This window comes from Juglans regia, chromosome 1, assembly GCF_001411555.2.
Source record: "Juglans regia cultivar Chandler chromosome 1, Walnut 2.0, whole genome shotgun sequence".
NCBI lineage: Eukaryota > Viridiplantae > Streptophyta > Magnoliopsida > Fagales > Juglandaceae > Juglans > Juglans regia.
The window spans coordinates 26,918,788-26,939,508 of record NC_049901.1 but is presented as its reverse complement, the minus strand read 5'-3'; the positions used below and the strand labels follow the sequence as shown (position 1 = coordinate 26,939,508).

General features: G+C 36.7%; 1 protein-coding gene across 1 annotated transcript; it reads left to right on the top strand.

The window, feature by feature from the left end:
• The first annotated feature begins 12,128 nt into the window (after nucleotides 1-12,128).
• LOC108981760 (HVA22-like protein f) lies at nucleotides 12,129-13,530 on the top strand. Its single transcript, XM_018953010.2, has 5 exons — nucleotides 12,129-12,236; nucleotides 12,353-12,379; nucleotides 12,528-12,650; nucleotides 12,826-13,075; nucleotides 13,184-13,530. The coding sequence occupies exons 1-5, from the start codon at nucleotides 12,190-12,192 to the stop codon at nucleotides 13,214-13,216; spliced, it is 480 nt and encodes a 159-aa protein (XP_018808555.1). The 5' UTR covers nucleotides 12,129-12,189; the 3' UTR covers nucleotides 13,217-13,530.
• Nucleotides 13,531-20,721: the final 7,191 nt, after the last annotated feature.

Sequence of the window (20,721 nt, the reverse complement as noted above, 5' to 3'; positions counted from 1 at the left end):
CGCCGTAATAAGCAAGGACCCAGAAACAGCCATCGCGGCCAGGCGATGACCAATACTACACCAACCCTAGTAAACCACAAAAACCTAATTTTTTTTCTCTCTCCGAGAGAGACTTAACTACTCATTTTGACAAAAACACATTTTTGAATAGCTATTGTGAAGAAATCAAAATTCGTTTTATTGTGCCATAAAAATTCTAAATATTCATTTGAGACTATTAGCATAGACCATATCTCATTTTCACATTCCTAAGTATCTCAAGTAAATAAAATTGCATTTTTGACATATAAGTGGGCTAGAAATTGATGATGCTGACATATTCAATCCTACGCAATTGCTCGATTCGTGAGACATTTTTGGAGTTTTCACGATGATCCTAAAGCCTAAATAAATTCATCCACTGAATTTTTGGTGGGCAGTTACAAGGGCCCCACTAGCATAAGGGGACAGACCACCAATGGGGTTGAGTGGAAAGACAGACGAGGAATACTCCATTGGTTTGGTTAAGAAAAATTTTGCGAGCAAATACCTTGTAGATAAGCTGGTAGATATTTCCTAGAGTAAGGTGAAGATGAGAGTCTTGCCCCATGGTAAGTGAGTTGGATCTGCTAGAAGGATTATAATTCAGGAAGTCATATCATTTGAACCCATAGGTATGGCCCGACGACACATGGAAGACCCTCATTCAAGGATGAATTGAGGAGTTGGTAGACCAGAGGGAAGTGTAGACCATGCCTTGGGATAGTCCTGCCCTATAAAAAGGGATTTGGACTTGGGACAAAATCTCACATTTAAGATTTTAGATACCTAAGACCTCATGGAGCCAAAGTCCTCAGAGGAAGTAAGGAAGGAGCGACACAGCTGAGTAGCGAGCCCAACACTCCAAGGTATGTTAGTTGCCAAGATAGGACTAGGGAATGTGGGGTGAATGTTGTATTGAACAAGCCTTTTTATTTTTTGTAACCTTCTCCTATTTGAATATGAATAAATTTGTTTTAGATCGTTAGTTTGATCTTATGTTCATTTCTTATTTTCTAAAACTTTTTGAATGTGTTTGTTGTTTTTCATTGATTCCTAACCCTAGTGTGAATATTTATATCTCTGTGTGAGTAATCGTGTGTATCGTGTGTCAATAATCATGGGACAGGACATAGTTCCCCTAGCCCATTCCTGAGAGACGTCACCACGAGCTTCAAACGGATAGAGGGATTCCCTGGGAGTGATTGAGGTGGGATAGTATCGTGTTGGCCTCACCTGATAGTTGGGATGTAGAATCCCCAGGCGTATCACATGTTAGTGTCTTCGATTTAGCTGGTCGGGTATACGTTTTCCTGGTGGAGTGTGTGTTCTTTTTGTAAGAGTTGACCTCTGTTTCCCTGATGTCGATTGGGTATAAGGGACTTCCTCGATGTCATGTGTTAATGTCGATCGAGTATAAGGGATTTCCTCAATGTCGATCAGTGGAGAAACTCATCCCCTGTTTGCCCATCAGACGACGTTAGTTTGTGTGAAAAAATGTCTGTGTGGCGAATATTTATGTGATATCATTTGTGTGATGGCAATTGTGCTTATGGAACCATTAAGATTCTAAGTATTTGACCCACTAGAGCGACGAGTGATTCCTTATCTAAATATTACGCATGCTTTAAAGTACATTGTGTAAGAGAGTAACTCCTTAGAAGTTGATTTGTCGCCATACTTATATAAATATGTGTTTCACTACGAGGGTGATTCCTCGCCACATTTTACAGAACCACGTGTCTATGCCATAGAGGGTGATTCCTCGTCAAAGCTTACATTTATGTGTCCTTTCACTATTTACATGAACTATTTATTGCATCTTTAGGAATATTATCTATAACACCTCGCTCATTCTTTCTGACGTAGGCAAATTCAACTATGTGTCTTGTTATGCGTGTCGAACCTCGATGGCATATTTTTAAAGATATTATGTGATTTCTAAAGTAAACCTAGTGTTTTAAAGCCCTCGAATATTTTAAATGCCCTGAAAATACTTATATGGGATATTTCCAGTGTTATTAAACCAAGCCTGATTTTAAATAAGACAACAATTATAATATTTTTGAAGAGCTCTAAAAATATTATAATTGTAGGAAATCATTTTAATATCATTTTATTAAAATGATTTCAGTTATTTAAAATAGTATGATAATTAAATTATATTGAAAACTCTAATTAATTAAATGATTTTATTCTCTTAAAGATATTAAATAAGATTTCATCATTTTATTAATGATGAAGAAATATTATTTTATAAACTAAAGTTTAGTTTAAATAATATTCTTTCTTAATTCCTCTTAGTGTTTTTAGGTTAAATCATTGTTTAATCTCTTACCGTTATATCGTTTTGAAGATCCCAAGATGAAGGGTTAGGATTAAAACCTAGCCCCCCTCTCTCTTTCTCCCTCACTTCCCTCTCACTCTCTCACACTCTCTCTCTCTCTCTCTCTCTCTCTCTCTCCTTCTCCCTTCAGCTTACGTTGCATGCCCCCTCTCCCTCAGCCGAATCTCCTTCAGCCCAGCCCGGCACTGCCGTGAGTCGCCCAGCCTACTGCCTCCACCGGCGACTCCCTCTCACGTCGGCGAGCTCCCACCACCGAACCCAACCTCCATCTCGCAACCACCCTCTCCCTCGAATGCTCGCATCTACTCACGCACGGGTTCACCATGCGCAGCTCCTAGTGCCGCAGTACACGGCCACCAAGCACCACCACGAGCACCCCCTGGCCTCCCCCTTCCTTTTCCCTTTAACTTGAAGCTGGTAGCCCTCCTTCACAAGCACAGGCTCTCTCCCTCACACACAGGTTCCTCCACCTCAACCGCCATATGTCGCCACCCACGGCGTCCAGCCGCTGTCTAAAGCCTCCTTTAGCCACCGTCGGCCTACCCCAGCCACCCATAGCCTTGATCTACCCGTCACGCATGCCCTCTCTCTAACGGATGCTCCCTCACGCATGACTTAGATCTGCCACATCAGAGCCACCGCACCACCTTATTGACGCCACCACCACCTTGCCAAGGTCCTCCCAAGCCCCTCCATGCTCGGCCCCTTCTAGACCCGCACCTCTAGCCACCTCCAGTGGCCAAAACAGCCACTGTACATGGCTAACCGCCACTGTACATGGCCTTAACCACCACCGAAGGACCCCCACCATGTTAGCCACCCTCGCATAGCCCAGATCCACCCACTAGAATCCTAGATCCAGTCCCCAAAATAGTCCATTTGTAAGGTCACGGTAGTGACCGCTACTGCCCAAGCTAGTGGCCTGACCCCACTAGCCATGCCAGACAGCGAGCAACGCACATGTTATCCCATCGATGCTATAACTCTCTTTCCCTTACCTTCGTTATTATGTTAGTTGGTTGGTTAGGTGTTGGACTATGCTCTTAGTAATTGTAGAGTTTGCTGTGTAGTGAAGTGTTGTGGATTGTACTGTGAAGTGTGGGTGTGAAGTGTGTGATGTAGCAGTGATGTGGCATAGTGTGTGTGAAAGGAGTAGACGTGGAGTGTACTCCATGAGGTGAAGCGATACACGTTGTGGTGTGTCGCAAAGATAAGGATGGTTGAGTAGTTGATGAGCGTAGAGCGTGATGAGTAGTGTCGAGAACTATGGAATAATGTCCCAAAGTAGTTGTGATGTGGCCTGTAGTCTAAGGTGACATGTGTCACATTGTAGTTGACTTATGGCTGAGAGTATGTGCGAAGTGACAGAACAAGTATAAGAGTGCGTAGCGAAAGCATGACGGGGGAATGTCATGAAGTGACATAGTTAAGCAAGAAGTCATGCTTGTGATGGGTAAGGAGTTAGCGTAAGAGCGATGTAGCGGAATGTTAGGTGACTTGACAAGGTCACGGTGTAGCTTGGGAGTAGTCTCGAGCTATCTGAAGTGACGTAAGGTATAGTTATGAATGGAGTCTTGTCGTGTTAAATGTTGGGATGAACTATCAAGAGAAACGGGTAGCATGAAGAGTCATGCTAGCTGGGTTAAGAGAAGGTTGGTATTGGAGTATGGCGTTTGTCCATACGAGCCTATGATCAACGAGTTATATGTTGGTCTTAGGTGATAAAAGGGTAAGGTACGTCTGTAATCTGGTTAGACACATGTACCAGATGGATTAGCCATATGTAATGGGTAATCTGTCCTAAGCATGGTTGCATGGTGCTTAAGCCTCAGAGCTGGCTTAAAGCCGTGTGGCATGTATGGATGGGCATGAGGATTTAGAGTGAGCTAAGATACATGAAGGTAGTGACGGGTGTGTTGTCTAGGATTGGGATGAGTGACTTAGTCGGACTGAGTCATGCATCGGGATGAGGTCAGTAAGAAGAGTAAGATGAAGGTCTTAGTGTCTTAACCCTAAGGTGAATCATGGGTTCACTTTAGTGGATGAGCACTCGAGGTAAGACATTGAGTTTGGAAGAGATAGTGACCATAAATAGATCTCGAAGGTTTTAGAATAGTAAAGGACACGTAAGAGCACGGGATAGGAGAAGAGTGTTTCAAGTGAAGTGTAGTTCTATTCTAAGTTTAGTTGCTTATGCACTAGATAGAGAACGACGCTAAGGTTACGTGTATGCATGTAGGTTGTCATCTGACACGCACATGAATGAATTGCATGAAATGAGTATGGCATGAGAGTTTTAATTGTATGAGAGACCTTTTTATCTTAAGATTAATGTTTTCCACTGTAAACCTATTTTATTCTCAAAGCACATTTTATTTTAAAGTGTAGAGCCTTGCCCACTGGGTATGGAAGTAAAAAGTTTTAAGTCAAACGGTAATTCTCATCGTCTTTTCTAAAATCATTTTATAAAAAGTCCTACCACAAGGACGGGCGTTACATAGTGGTATCCAAGCAAAGCCCAGGTTATGCTAGACTCTATAAAATTCTTTTCAAACAAAACAAAAGAGAGAAAACTTTTAAAAAGAGAACGAAAATTGAAGGAAAAACCTAGACTGACGTCTTCCCAAGGCACGTCTCATCATGCAGTAAGTACAAGAAAGTATTTTATTCTAATGCTAAGATATTGTCAAAGTATGACCTAATTAATGCATGCATGTCAGACTGATAACTAGTAAGAGGTAGTAATGCTAAGTGTGTAGAATGTAAGAGATATCAGAGACTGGATGTAGTTAGAAGATAAGGAATGGACAATGGAACGTTAGGACATGTAGAAATGGTTGCTTGCTAATTGAGGAACGGATTAGAAATGTTAGAGAGACTGCAATAGTTAAGAAACACATGAACGACTATGAGCTGAGCTAGGATTGAGATGGAAAATGAGATGGCAACTTCAAGCCTTGCTAGCAAGAATTGGAAGGTATGAGTGCAATGTGATGGATGGGCTCAAGTATTTCAAACTGACTTTAAGCATGTCGATAAAGGAGTGACAAGACGTGAGGGAAAAGATCTGTACAAGAAGTGACTAAGATGCTGAATGTGCGCGGAGACGCGTGAAGACAACGCAAGGACTAGTATAAATGGTTCCATTGTAAGGGTGAGCAAATTCTTAGAACATTGCGCAAAGTGCTAGAATGCTAAGTAAAATCCAAATTCTGAGGACGGAATTTATTTAAGGAGGGGAGAATGTAACACCCCGCTCATTCTTTCTAACGTAAGAAAATTCAACTGAGTCTCGTTATGCGTGTCAAACCTCAATGGCATGTTTTTAAAGCTATTATGTGATTTCTAAAGTAAGCCTAATGTTTTAAAGCCCTCGAGTATTTTAAATGCCTGGAAATATTTATATGGGATATTTCAAGTATTATTGAACCAAACCTGATTTTAAATAAGACAATTATAATATTTTTGAAGAGCTTCAAAAATATTATAATTGTAGGAAATCATTTTAATATCATTTTATTAAAATGATTTCAGTTATTTAAAATATTATGAGATTTAAATTATGTTGAACACTCTAATTTATTAAATGATTTTATTCTCTTAAAGATATTAAATAAGACTTCATCATTTTATTAATGATGAAGGAATATTATTTTATAAACTAAAGTTTAGTTTAAATAATATTCTATCTTAATTCCTCTCTGTGTTTTTAAGTTAAATTAGTGTTTAATCTCTTACTGTTAGATCATTTTGAAGATCCCAAGATGAAGGGTTAGGATTAAAACCTAAGCCCTCTCTCTTTCTCCCTCACTTTTCCCAAGATGAAGGGTTATGATGAAGTGTTGTAGAATGTGCTGTGAAGTGTGGGTGTGAAGCGTGTACTGTAGCAGTGATGTGGTGTAGTGTGTGTGAAGTGTACTCCATGAGGTGAAGCAATACACCGTGTGGTGTGTCGCGAAAATAAGGATGGTTGCGTAGTTGATGAGCATTGAGCATGATGAGTAGTTACGGAAATTGTGGAATAGTGTCCCAAAGTAGTTGTGATGTGGCCTGAAGTCTGAGGTGACAAATGTCACCATGTAGTTGACTTATGGCTGGGAGTATGTGCAAAGTGATAGAGCAATTATACGAGTGCGCAGTGAAAGCATGACGGGGGAATGTCATGAAGTGACATAGTTAAGCAAGAAGTCGTGCTTGTGATGGGTAACGAGTTAGCTTAAGAGCGATGTAGCGGAATGTCAGGTGATGTGACAAAGACACGGTGTAGCTTGGGAGTAGTCTCGAGCTATCTGACATGGCGTAAGGTGTAGTTATGAATAGAGTCTTGTCGTGTTAAGTGTTGAGATGAACTATCAAGAGGGACTGGTAGCATGAAGAGTCATGCTAGCCGGGTTAAGAGAAGGTTGGTATCGGAGTATGGCACTTGTGCATACGAGCTTGTGATCAACGGGTTATATGTTGGTCTTAGGTGATAAAGGGGTAAGATATGTGTATAATTTGGTTAAACACGTGTCGGACGGATTCATCATATGTAATGGGTAATCTGTCTTAAGCATGGTTGCATGGGGTTTAAGCCTTAGAGTTGGCTTAAAGCCGTGTGGCGTGTGTGGATGGGCATGAGGATTTAGAGTGAACTAAAATATATGAAGGTAGTGACGGGTGTATTATCTAGGATTAGGATGCGTGACTTAGTCGGTCTGAGTCATGCATCGGGATGAGGTTAGTAAGAAGAGTAAGGTCTTAATGTCTTTACCCTAAGGTGAATCATGGGTTCACTTTAGTGGATGAGCACTCGAGGTAAGACCTTGAGTTGGGAAGTGATAGTGACCGTAAGTAGATCCTGAAGGTTTTAGCATAGTAAATGACACGTAAGAGCATGGGATAGGAGGAGAGTGTTTCAAGTGAAGTGTAGTTCTATTCTAAGTTTAGTTGCTTATGCACTAGATAGAGAATGACGCTAAGGTTATGTGTATGCATGTAGGTTGCCATCTGACACGCACATGAATGGACTGCATGAAATGAGTATGGCATGAGAGTTTTAATTGTATGAGAGGCCTTTTTATCTTAAGACTAATGTTTTCCACTATAAACATATTTTATTCTCAAAATACATTTTATTTTATAACGTAGAGCCTTTCACCTTGGGTATGGAAGTAGAATTTTTTAAATCGAACGGTAATTCCCGTCGTTTTTTCTAAAATCATTTTATAAAAAGTCTCACCACAAAGGCGGGCGTTACATTGTGTCTCATTAGCAATTTTTGTTATGGCTATCTAACCTACCTATGGTTTCACTCTTGGAGCCATAGACTTTGTTGCTGAGTTTGAACCAGGAATGATGCCTAAGGAAGAGCAGACCATGAAGACGGAGGCCTGTATCTATCTTAGGAGCCATGCATTATTTTGAGTTGTACTTAGCCTTTTAGGAAAGGGGAGGCCAACTGTATTCGGTCTACCGCCTAATAGGAGATGAACATACCATTTTGGTTGAATGTAACTCTATGTGAGAGTTATGAGAAATGATAGTAATGATTTCTTAAATGTGTTTTAGACTTTGGTATTGCAAGGTATAGTTTACCGACTAAACCTCTATCTTTTCCACTGCGATCTTATACATGTATCTCACATATGCACTTCCATCTAGATGAAACATGCCTAACCTGATCAAATCTTGGATGTTGATCGCTTGGCTAGCACCCTTGGCACCATGGAACCTCACCAAAACCTTTACATGAGAGACAAGGTGCCACAATTCTTATTTTTCACATGTGCATGATATGTGTAAGGCCTAGGCGTTGTGAAGCCCGGACCCATGCATGAAATGGCCCAGCCATTTTGTTATCCTAAAGATTTTTCCGCACGGCGCCGTTTTGGGAGGTAAGAGTTTCTCCTCTGTTTTCCGTTTCTTTCTCCCTTTCTTCTCGTATAATCAGTTTCCATTTTCGGTTCTTCCACTCCCGCACCTCTCTCTCTTTTCTTTTCAGTTTCATCTTTATTTCCATTTGTTGGCGTTATTTTGAGATTCTGAATCCCATGCCCTAGACTGCCTCATTGTTTCGGTTTCTCTCTTGCGCTGCATCTTATTCCAGTGAGTTGCCGTCTGCTGCATCTCTGTTTCTCTCCATTGTTTTACGTTTCGGTTCTTCCTCTGCAAGTCAGCGAGCAGTACCTCTCATCCCTCCATTTTCGACTAGTAAGGATTTCTTTCTCATCCCTTTAGGTTTCGGTTTCTTCTACTGTATCTGTGCAGATTCTGCTTCTTAATATTTGGTTTGATTTATCCTCATTTTTCTGCAGTTTCTGCTTTGGCCGTGAGGTTTGAGTTGTGTTTTGTGAGTTCCTGGGTGTTGTACGTGGTGAGTCTTTGGGTTTGTGTGTTTCGGGTAGGCATTGAAGCCTTTGCTGGAGTTTCTAGTTGCCGTAGGTAAGCTTCTTGCCTCAGTTTCTCGCACACACTCACACACAGTTACACCTCCAGTTTTTCTCATTGATTTTTGGTGGGTAATGTATTCATTTTAGATTAGTTTGGTGGGCGGCTCTTGGGGTATTTCTTGGTATAACGAATTTCTTGTGGTGAATTGTCCTAGGTTTGGATTATTTGAAATTACATTGTAGTTAAATTGTTGGATTGGTGATTGAGAAAATATTTTAGAAGGGAATTTGACTTTCTTTGTTGAGTGCAGTTTTATATTTGGAAGTATTAGTTTATATTTTTATTATGGAGTTATGTATGGAAAGAAGTGTGCTTTGTGTAGTGTTGGTTGGTTAAGTTGTTGGTAATTATTTTGAGATTGCGAACTGTTGGAATTATTGTGAGTTATTGGAATTTGAACTGGCATTGGTCTTGACGCTTGTATTGGACAATACTGAGTTTAGTATAGAATATTTTGGGCCGAAGTGAGGGCTATCCGGATTGTTTTTTTTTTTGGCTATTTGAGGTTGATTAAACTCGCTGAATTATGGTCTAGAGTGTGGGTCTTGAGTTGTTTAAGACCAATTTTGTGTTGTTGGACTTTAATATTTAGTTTATATTATTTTATGAATAGGTGACGAGACGGATAGAGACCGTATTCAAGTCATAGATTATACGCTGCAGGAGTCAGGTAAGTAGGGTTCCTATGCTAGGCCTTACACGAATTATTGAGACTGAGGTTGATTTTCTGAAAACTTTGCATATTTTTGTGGTGAAATGAGAACTTGGGAAAAATAAAACCAACCTCGGTCGTTTATTTGCATACTCATGAAATTTGTACGAAAAAGAAAAAAATATGTTCTGACATGAATTGTGTAGACATGAGCTAAATTTTGTCATGTGGTTTCTGAAATCTGAAAAATGAGCGATTTTGAGAATATGAAAAGTTGTGCATTTATTTAGAAAAATGTTCTGGCTTTTGTGTTCAGTGTGTGTAAACTGTCTGATTCTGTTTTGGTACTTTGTATTATTTTGATATAACATCTGAAAACCTTTGGCATGGTGTACTGGTTTTCGTATCTGACTCTGTCTCTGCTTTGCTCTGCTCTGCTCTGTTATGCTCTACTCTATTTGGGTTGGTACCAACTTCTCTGTCTCTGAGTGCACCCACTTTGGAAACAAAGTGGTTTTATTGTGGTCTTTCCTGTGTGCACACTCGGGGCTCCGAGAAGAATAAATGAAAGATTTCACATCTGTCTCTGCCTGGTTTGGCCACCGGGGTTAGCACAACCCTACCACGGGGGTGAAACATGGTCTCTACTCTGTTGATGCTCTGTTTTGATCTGATGATGATACTCAGTTTATGTTATGCCAAAGCACTATGGGTTTTTATTTGTCTTAAAACCATCGCTCTGTTACTCTTGAAAATATATTCTGTTCTGCATGCTATTCTTTGTAAATGCTCATGTTTGCACGCTAGCATATGATTTCTGCTTACTGAGTTGTGATAACTCACCCCCTATGATGATAATATTTTTCAAATGATGTGGAGAATCCAAATGAGGACCTGGATTAGATTGGTGAACGTGTTTAAGTTGAGGAGATGTGGTTAGATGAAGGACTTCTGATGTTCTTAGTTTTTACGTCTTTGAGTTTTAATTATATTTTCGCGTTTAGTAGGACCTATGGTTTTATCAGTTTGGTATGTTACTATTACTGGGAGATTGTGGACCCTTTGATATTTTTTTTTATTATCGCATTAAAGATTGTGTGGAGTTGTAATGAGATTATTTAGAAGATATGAGATTGATTTCACTTATGAAGTTCTTGGAGATTTTTCTTTGGATGTGTTGGGAGACATGTTTATGAGTGACAGGTAATAATTCTCCAAGCCACCCAGGTTTGGGGCGTTACAATATGTTTGAAAGTTTGAAAGATATTGTCATTTTTTGCATGTGCATGATTTGTTTAAAAGTTTGAAATTTGAAAATGAAATCTCATAATAGATCTTCAAAGTCACACATCAACTACAAGCTTTACAACATCCATTCATCAAAAGCTTTCGATCTCTCTTATAAGCATTTTGAGAGTGATATAGTTTGTGTTGTACTGTTTTTATTTCACTCATTTAGGACTGTAGTTTGATAACGTACCCACTATCAGGTCTTATACAAACAGTAAAAGGTTGTGTGTACCTCTTGTGAGTGTGGTTGGATTTCTACACAGGGAATAGCTGAATCACCACTCATAAAATGATTGTAAGTGTAGAATGTGTTCTACATGAATTCTTCGAAATAATGGTATTGCTCAAAGGTATAATACATTTCTATTTCCACCAAAAACTATCACATGCCTGTCAGACCGATGAATTCCAGAATTATGATTCGTTTGCATGCGTACCACATTGCATATATATGTGAGCCGAATAACTTCTTTTAGAGAATACTACGAGCAGGAAACATTGGCTTGAGTTACCTTGTAATAAATTAAGCTTTTCTTTCTTTATTTTATTCTAATGATATACTTTAACATAAGGCGTGTCATCATAAAGTACGCGGATGCCTCCCAATCTTGTAAATTTCCTTCTTCTCATGGAGTTTGAAGTAGTTTCTTTAGATAACATCAAAGATTTAGGATATCATTAGATAGTAAGATTATATGAGAATATTTATGTGAATGGTAGTAAATAATTTGTGAATTGTAATGAAATTGTTTAAGTTAAGATACTTGATTGGGTTTTGAGAAACAAGAGAAAAAAGTAAAATCAAAATATTGTTTTAATATAATTTTTTATTTTAAAATTTAAAAAAGTTGTATTATTTTTTATGCTTGTTTGAAAGTTTGAAAAATTTATAATAATTAGATAAAAAAATTAAAAATTAAAAATTAAAAATTAAAAATGATTTCGTACTTTTTGAATGATCAATGTTTAGAAATGAAATTATGAAAAAAAATTGAGAGGATGGAACCATCTAAAATATCCAAACATGGAGTTAACGAAAGTTTTATTCGGTACAGAGAATGTACAGAAAGTAGTACGTACAGGAGAAAGCAAAGTGGGTTACTTTCTTAGATACCTATGAATATATATGAGACGTGGATGAGAAGGTTCAGAGGAAGGGATCTTCAAACTGATCATCATCTAGCCTTTCCACATCTTCCTCCTTTGATGCATGCATTGCCTTTTCTTTCCGTGTTGTTGGAGAAAAGAAGACTTTAGGCTATCCAACAGATATTCTTTACTTGATTCGTTTCGTCTACGTACAGGCACCCGTCCCTACCTTTGTTTTTTTGGGCGACCACAGTACACATATTGACATCTTTAATAACTCTGCCTCAACGATCTGATCTCTCTTACCTTTCATTAACTTTGTCGATCAACTGGAGTAGTACAGGAGGAACAGAATTTCAACATGGGTGTTCTCGGAGCATTTGCAAGACACTTGGATGCTATAGTCGGGTATTTATCAAGATAGATCAACCGGCCCCGGCCAGAGATTATAAGTTCATTTAAATTTAATTTATATCCTTTTTAGGTTCCTAACAATTACTTTATTTCTTTTTTGTAACCTGCAGGCCTGGGGTAATGCTTTTATACCCTTTGTAAGTTGGAAACATATATCCCTAGCTCGTGTTATATATATATATATATATATATATATATATATATATGTTGTATGTTGTACCAGAATTTATAAACTGGTTGAAAATATATCATGATAAATTATATATTAATTGAACGTACATGCAGATACGCGTCAATGAGAGCAATTGAGAGTCCTACGACGCTAGACGATCAGCAGTGGCTAACATACTGGGTCTTGTACTCCTTCATAACCCTTTTCGAGCTGTCTTGTTCCACAGTTCTTGCTTGGTATGTTCAGATCAGGCCAACACGTACATAAATTATATATATTATTAAGTGTTTCTAGTGATTTTCTAACGCTGTATGTGATCGATGATCGGTCTAGCCAGCAGCATCATATATATATATATATATATATATATATAGATCATATATTGATCGATCTATATATCTGCGTACGTAGGTTTCCAATCTGGCCATACATCAAACTTGTGTTTTGCATGTGGCTGGTTCTGCCTGTATTTAACGGGGCAGCATATATATATGCGAATATTGTTAGGAAGTATGTTAAGAATATTGGGGGCAGTGTGAGCTCAACTTATTCTGAGAGCCATAAGAAGGTGCTCCAGATGATGAGTCTTGATGCAAGGAAATCTGTTGAGCGATACATCGATACACATGGACTTGAAGCTTTTGATCAAGTCATTAAAGCGGTAACTATACATTTATTATAAATTCATCGTCATCATGAACATATATTTCTTATGCATCATCATCATCAATATCAAAGTTAGATAATTTTTTTACGAATTTCTTTGCAGGCTGAAATCGAAGCTCGGAAGCAGCAGCACTAGTAATTCAGAAGATCATACGGCAGCGACAAAATTCAACGTACGGAACATGATGAATATATATATATACATATATGGCAAGATTGATGATATTCTCCCTAGAGAATGATATATTTTGAGATGAAAATAAAGACGATTCGAAAGAAAATGTTCATGAGGATCATCTGCTATATATCACTGAAATGTAAAAATTAGTTATTACATTTAATTATTTCCCTCTAAGTTCAACAAGTCTTAATCAATGTTTCACAAGTTTCATATATACTAGTGTAAAAGCGGATCATATCTTGCAAAGTGCATTAAGACGTAGAATTTCTTGATGTTCCGTGAGTAGTGTGTGATAACCCGGACTTAGCCAAGTCCTCGCCTGTTACTTTTTATTATTTTTGCCTTAGTCCAATTAGAATCGACCAATCGCGTAAGTTTTAGTCTGTCAGCATAGTCAATGTTACCACTCACTATGGTGTCAACAATGCAATTTTATTTATTTGAGGTAGTTAAAAGTGTCAGAATGAGTTATGATCAACACCATTAAACTCAGTTGATTATTTAGGATTTTATTGCTCAACAAATCTATTTTCAGTTTTCGGACGAAACGTTTGTTCGAAAACGCATTTTGATTATTTCGAAAAACTTCGGTGCCAAAATTTGATAAAATTTGCACTATTAGGTTAGTATGATTATTTAGAATTTTACAGTGCAAAATTTATTTTCACTTTTCCAGAAATGAATAGTAATCTCGATAGTAGCACTAAGTGCAGTGTTTTCAAAATCACAGTGTGCAATGTCCAAATTAGGTTAGAGAAGTTTTGTTTGGACACTTGGCACCAAGAGGAAGCATGAGATGGAAATGTGAAGGAAATCAAAGTGTGAGATCATGCCACCTAAGCAAAACCCTATTCCATCTAATCACCATTTTGTGCCAAACCCAAGAGGGTTTCAATAGTGAAACCCTCAATACTTGAAATCCAATTGAAACCCCGAACCCTAAATGGTTACCCAAAACCTTAAACTTGATTCCAAACCCTAATGGATCTGATTTTTAGCATTGTATTTAATCACTTGATTAAATCACTTCCACATGCTATTAATCTCTCAAATTCATGTTATGTCATCATTATTCTACCCTTTAAACTTTGAAAATTTGATTGGGTCAAGAAAAATTGGATTTGGACTTGATAGCATCTCAAACCCTAACCAAAACCTCTTTGAACCCCAAAATAAAGCCCATTCGGTTAAGGCCCATTAGGCCCACAAATTTTGGCCACATTGGCAAAGTTTCTTAAGGAAGTTTCTAGCCACCCAAGGCTGACCATCCACTGCTCATGACAGCCCTCAAATAGTCTTTGATGGGAAAGCAAAGGCCACCTCACCACCACCACCTGCACGGCACCTCAAGGCAGCCCATACCATGGGTAGTTTGCCCCTTGTTTTGGCCAAGACTTCCATCACTCAAGTGTCCTCAAAACCTCACTTCACCCTTCAGTTTGTCTAAGAAGAGTGCAGACCATTCCCTTCCTCATTTCATCCCTTTCACTCACGTTCTTGGAGAGAACACTTAGAGTTTTCTCTTGGGCAGTATTAAGAGCTTTCTTGCTTACGATTTGTGAAGTCTTTTTAAGTATTATCTTACAAAGCTTCTTCATAAAAGTTGTTCCTATTTGAGTCTAGTTTCTTTTGGTAGATTTTTTGTTTTATTTCATGGTCATTTGGTTGGTAAAACTTTGTTTCAACCATGGAAAGGTCTGTTTGGGCAATAAACTGGATAATGTGTTGTATTTTGGAGTTTTTGACAAAGCTAATAGACATATCTTTGTCCAAACTTTTTATGTACTGCTCCTAACATGTTTATATGGATGTTTGTTAAGGATTTGTTGCGTGATAAAAAGCTTTTGATGAAATATTTTTTCAGATCTAGAAACTTAGAAATTGGAAGGAGAAAAACAATTTATGTTTTAAGAAAGATTGGATCTTTGGTGGTTTAATCTTACTTGAATGACTTTGATATTTTTATTTGATGATTCTAAACCTTTGATCTACATCTTAGGATGTTATTTTGAAGATTTTAGGAGTTGATTTGTAAAGAAATGATTTTTATACAAGAAAATACTTGGTTGGGTCAAAAGTTTGATGATTTCAGCTAGATGTATGTCAAAATTTTATTTTTAGTTTGTGGTTTTTATCATGATATGTCTCGAATCAAGAACTTTGATCAAAACTAAAGTTGAGAAAATTCTGTTCTGATGAAGCGTTGAAGCCGAGTGCTTAAAATTAGATTTTTGTGATTTTTGATGAGTTGTTTTTTATTATTCAAAGCATTATAATTATTTGGAGTGTGGTATGGGTAGGTTAGAAGAAAGTTTTGAATGTTTGGAGTTCTTGGAGATATTTTTAAGAAGAGTCAAAACTTTGAGATTTAAGGGTTTGCATTTTGGTTAAAAAGTTTGGATTTTTTTACTATAAATTTTTGTTGGTTGTTTAAGCATGCTTCTAAGTATAGAATGTGATGATTTATGTTGCAATATTTTGGTTTAGGTATGAGTGTTGAAGTTGGATAAAATTGCAACAAAAATAAAAGAGAAATAGCCTAAGGGTGTTTCGGCCTTGGTGTATTTTTTATGGTTATGAATTGTTTTAAATTTTTCTAAGTTGATATTTGAGTTGAGAAATGTAAATTTTGGTGATTTTTTGAATTAGGATGTGAAATCCTTAAGATAGGAGTAAAATGATCATTTTCTCATATGTAGATGGTAAAATAGTAATTCTACTCTAAGTTAACATTTTTCATATTTCTAAGTTATTAGTGATAAAGTTTCTAACATTTAGAGATCTTTACTTACAATTTCTCGTATTTTGTGATTTTCCTTGTAAAACACAACAGTTTCTTAACTTACTATCAGATTATTGTTTATGTGTGATGGAAAGGAAACTACTATCAGATTATTGTTTATGTGTGATGGAAAGGAAACTACTATTTAGTATTTATGTTATCTTATATGCCATGTCTCCTCGTGTATGTCTTTTACATATTACATTCTATCACGAAATACTTATCTATTGCAAAATTTATTCTCTCACATAATGCTACCTATTATATGTATGTCATGTCACGTATTGCTATTTGTTACATGCTATCTGTTATAAAATATTATCTGGTACACGTTATGCCATGTTACAAAATATTATTTGTTACATGTTATGCCATGCTACGAATTGCTATTTTTCTCATATTACGTCATATCTTTTGTCTCATGTTCATGTCATGTCACATTACGTCAGGGCTTCTGTCCATTCGTCTCACGTCATTATTTGTCTCGAGTACAGTTTATGTACCTTGGGAACAACCTTTCAAGTTAAGTCAAGTATGGTTTCATTTAGTATGATCCTAAGTGCTAGGATGAGGTAATATCTGTAATAGTCTGCTAGAAATTCAATGTGGAATTTCTATAGGTTTTAGAAACCTCGTGAAAATATTGTAAGTTTTCACGATTCGACTAATCGCGTATGTTTTAATCTGTCAACATAGTCAGAGCTATCACTCACTATGGTGCCAAAAGCACGATTTTATTTATTTGGGATAGTTAGAAGTGTCAGTTTGAGATATGATCTACGCCAGTAGACTTAGTTGATTATTTAGGATTTTATGGTGCAATAAGTCCATTTTCATATTTTCGGTCGAAACGCATGTTCGAAATTGTGAAATCATTTTTAGGGACACTACAGGGTTGAATTTTGATATACGATTTTCACTATATGTTAATATAAATATTTAGGATTTTTCTGTACTAAGTTTATTATGCATTTTTTTGAAGTGAATAGTAACCTCGATAGGCGCACCAAGTGCAGTGTTTTCAAAATCACAAAGTGGAATGTTCAAATTAGGTTGAAAAAGTTTTATTTGAACACTTGGCAAGATCATAGCCCCATATAGTGAATAGTATTAGATACTTGGCACCATGAGGAACGTTTGATAGATTTTAAGGAATCAAGGTGTGAGACCATGCCACCTAAACAAAAACCCTAGTCTATCAGACCAATCCAATTGTACCAAATCAAAGAGGATTAACACCCTAGTAAAACCCTATATGGTTGGAATCCAACTGAAAGCCCAAAAGTATGGTTGAAACTGAAATCCTAAACAATTTGTACCCAAACCCTAAAGTTGACATCCAAACTCTAATTGAATCGGCTTCTAACATTGTGTTTAATTACTTAATTAAATTTCTTTCACATGCTATTAATCCTTCAAATTTATGTTATGATATCATCATCCAACCTTTTTAACATTGGATATTTGATTAGGCCAAGAGAAATTGGATTTGGGCTTGACAGCAACCCAAACCCTCTTAAAACCCGAAATTGAGACCCATTCAGTTTAGGCCCATGAATTTAGCCACCCTAGCATTGCTTCTTGGCTAAGTAATTTCACACCCACATGGCTGATCAAATTTGCTCAAGAGGGCCTAGAGAGTACTTGAAGTAGGGCTACAGGGCCACCCCACTCTTTCCATTCTAGACTCCACCTAGAGGAAATATGTTGGTTTGATTTTTATATATTGTATTGGGTAGAAAAGACCAACACTCAAGCTTCATTTAAGCCTTATCATCTTCCACAAGTTCAGCCTCAAGCTCTCCCACCTCCGACCAAACCTCCATCCCTATACCTTCCCTTTGTATATAATATGGCAGCTTTTAGTGAAGCGACATCCTCTGTTTTAGGAAACCAAAACAGGGCATTATAGGAACGTCACAATTGCACCGGTTGCTCCTCTGCCTCCCATGTATGCCCATGCAATGTTACATCGCCGAAAGTCTCCCTCTATTTTATTTTTGCCAATCATCTCCATTGCGAAATTTGGGTTTTCTCTTCTAATTGCATTGGTCGTTGGCTGAAAGGAAAGAATTTTCTTTACTGTTAAAGATTCAGATTTACTTTCAACACTTACCATTGTTGATGGAGAAAATTGATTTCAGATGGTAATGATAAAGGTTTCTGTGTTTCTTGTTTTCCTTCAATAGTTACTGTGGGTGATTTTTTTCTTATGATATTGTTTGCCGATGAAGAAAGTGCTTTCAGAAGGTACCGGTAATTCTTTTTTGCTTCTTGCTTATCCATCCTAATGCTATGGAGAAAGCGACGGTTTCATAGTTGTTCGGATTTATATTATGTTGTTGGGTTACATCTTTTGATGGTTTGTTACAAAATCTTGCATTTTTGAAAGGATGTGATCTTCTTCGTGTTAGTTTTTTCTTGATGCATCGTCCATCATCTTTGTTGCCAAATTTGGATTTGATCGGTATTTGGTTCCAAAGAGATCACAATGACCGATGAAAGGGTTTAATACCAAAAAATTGAAAGTCGGTATTTGGTTCCAAGCATTCACTGCTTGATGTTTGGTTCTTCAATTCCTTTTGCACCGCCTGACATTTTTAATTTTTAGCCGTTGTGTGAATTGGCTATTAAGCCGAATAGTAGGGCTGAATGCCAAGTCATCAATTAAAAACTTGGCTTTTATATAATTAAATAGATAACTTGTGTAAGAAGCCCTCCAGCCTACTCCACGCAAATCAACTATTCTTTACACTTTTCTTTGAAAGAACCCAAAAGACACTATAGGGCAGCTTTTTTGAGATCTTTTGCACACCTGATTCAAAACTCTTGTAAGTGTCTTCTCACAAAGTTTCTTTCGTGAAAGTTATTAATATTGGAGTATCGTTTACGTATATATCTTTTTTGTTTCATTTGGAGATCATTGGACCGGTCAAAAGTTGATTAAATCCATAAAAGGTCATTCTGGGTGATAAACTAGAGAGTGTTATATTTTGGAGTTTTTACCAAGCTAACAGATAGATCTTAGTCTGAAAGTTTTATGGAGTGCTGTTAACATGTGTATATGATTATTGGTTGAGGATTTGTTGCATGATTAAAGGTTTTGATGAAAGATTTTCATAGATCTAGAAACTTAGAATCTAGAAGAGGAAAAATAATTTTTGTTTTAAGAAAGTTTGGATCTTTTGTGATTTAAACCCATTCCAATGACTTTGATAATTTTATTGGAGGATCCTAAGCCTTTTATATACATGCTAGGCTATTATTTTGAAATATATGATATTATATTCAAAGATATAAATTTTTATGCAAGGAGATATTTGGATAGGTAAAAGAATTGATGTCCTTAGCTAAATCCATGTTTTGGTTGATTTTTATCCATGTGATCTTGAGTTTAAAGTTTAGATCTGTTTTAGGACACCTTTTTAAACCATGTGATGTTTTGGTTTGAAGATTACATCCTTATAAGTCACGGATCAAAAGGTTGATCAAAACTAGTTTAGAAACAAAAATCTGTTTATGAACTTAGAAAGAAACAAAAAATGTCAAGTACTTTTTTAACTGATTTTGATGATTTTGTTCATGATTCAAAACATGATTATTTTTAAAAATATGTTATGAGTATATTAGAAGAAATTTTTTGGTTTAATCATGAGTTTTGAAATTTGAAAGAATTGCAATAAAAATCAGGAGAAATGGCCTATGTAAGTTTCAACCCCTATAGAGTTTCACGGTTGTTTTTAGTTTTAAATTTTTCTTATTTGATATTGGAGTTTAGGATAAAATTTATATACCTTATGTAAAATTTGGTGATTTCTGGAGTTAGGATGCACAATCATTAAGTCTAGGGTAAAATGATCATTTTTCTACATGTAGAGGGTAAAATGATAATTTTACTCTAAGTTAATATTTTTCCATATTCCTAATTTTTAGTGATTAAGTTCTAGTTTTTAGAAATCACTTTTTTTAGTTCCTCATGATCGCGCTTGAGTTTTGCTTAGAAATGCGAAAATCGAGGTAAGTTAGCTTTTAGCTTACTAGCAGTTTACTGTTTATGGGCGATAAGTAAAAGAACTATAGTGTATATATACGTGTTATCATATATGTCATGTCATGCCATGTCATTACACATTCATTTGTTACACATAATTTATTCTATCACAACTTATTCATCTGTTACATAATATATACTGTCACGCATTTTTACATGTTGCAAGTATGTCATGTTATGTTATGTTATTTGTTACATGTATGCCATGTCATTTAATGTTTACTATTGCAAGTATGCTATGTTACGAAATGTTGTATGTTACATGTTATGTCATGTTACTAAATATTTCTATCTCGAGTAAATTATGTATTTTGAATTACGTTCATGTCACATTATGCTACATCAGGGCTTCTGCCCTTTCGTATTCAAGTTACGTTTCATCTCAAATATAGTTTGTATATTTTGAGAACAGTCATGTCAAGTTTTTCATGTCAATCATGACCCTAAGTGCCAGGATGTGGTAATATCCTAATAAAACTCATTTGTTCATGCTGGAGTGTCTAAATAGGTATAAAATTTTCTGGATTGATGAAATACAGTCAACAGGTTACAAATGAGGTCTAACTAGCTGGTCATCAGAGCTCGTCAGGCACTAACGCCGATGGAGTCGTATTTTATTTCACATGT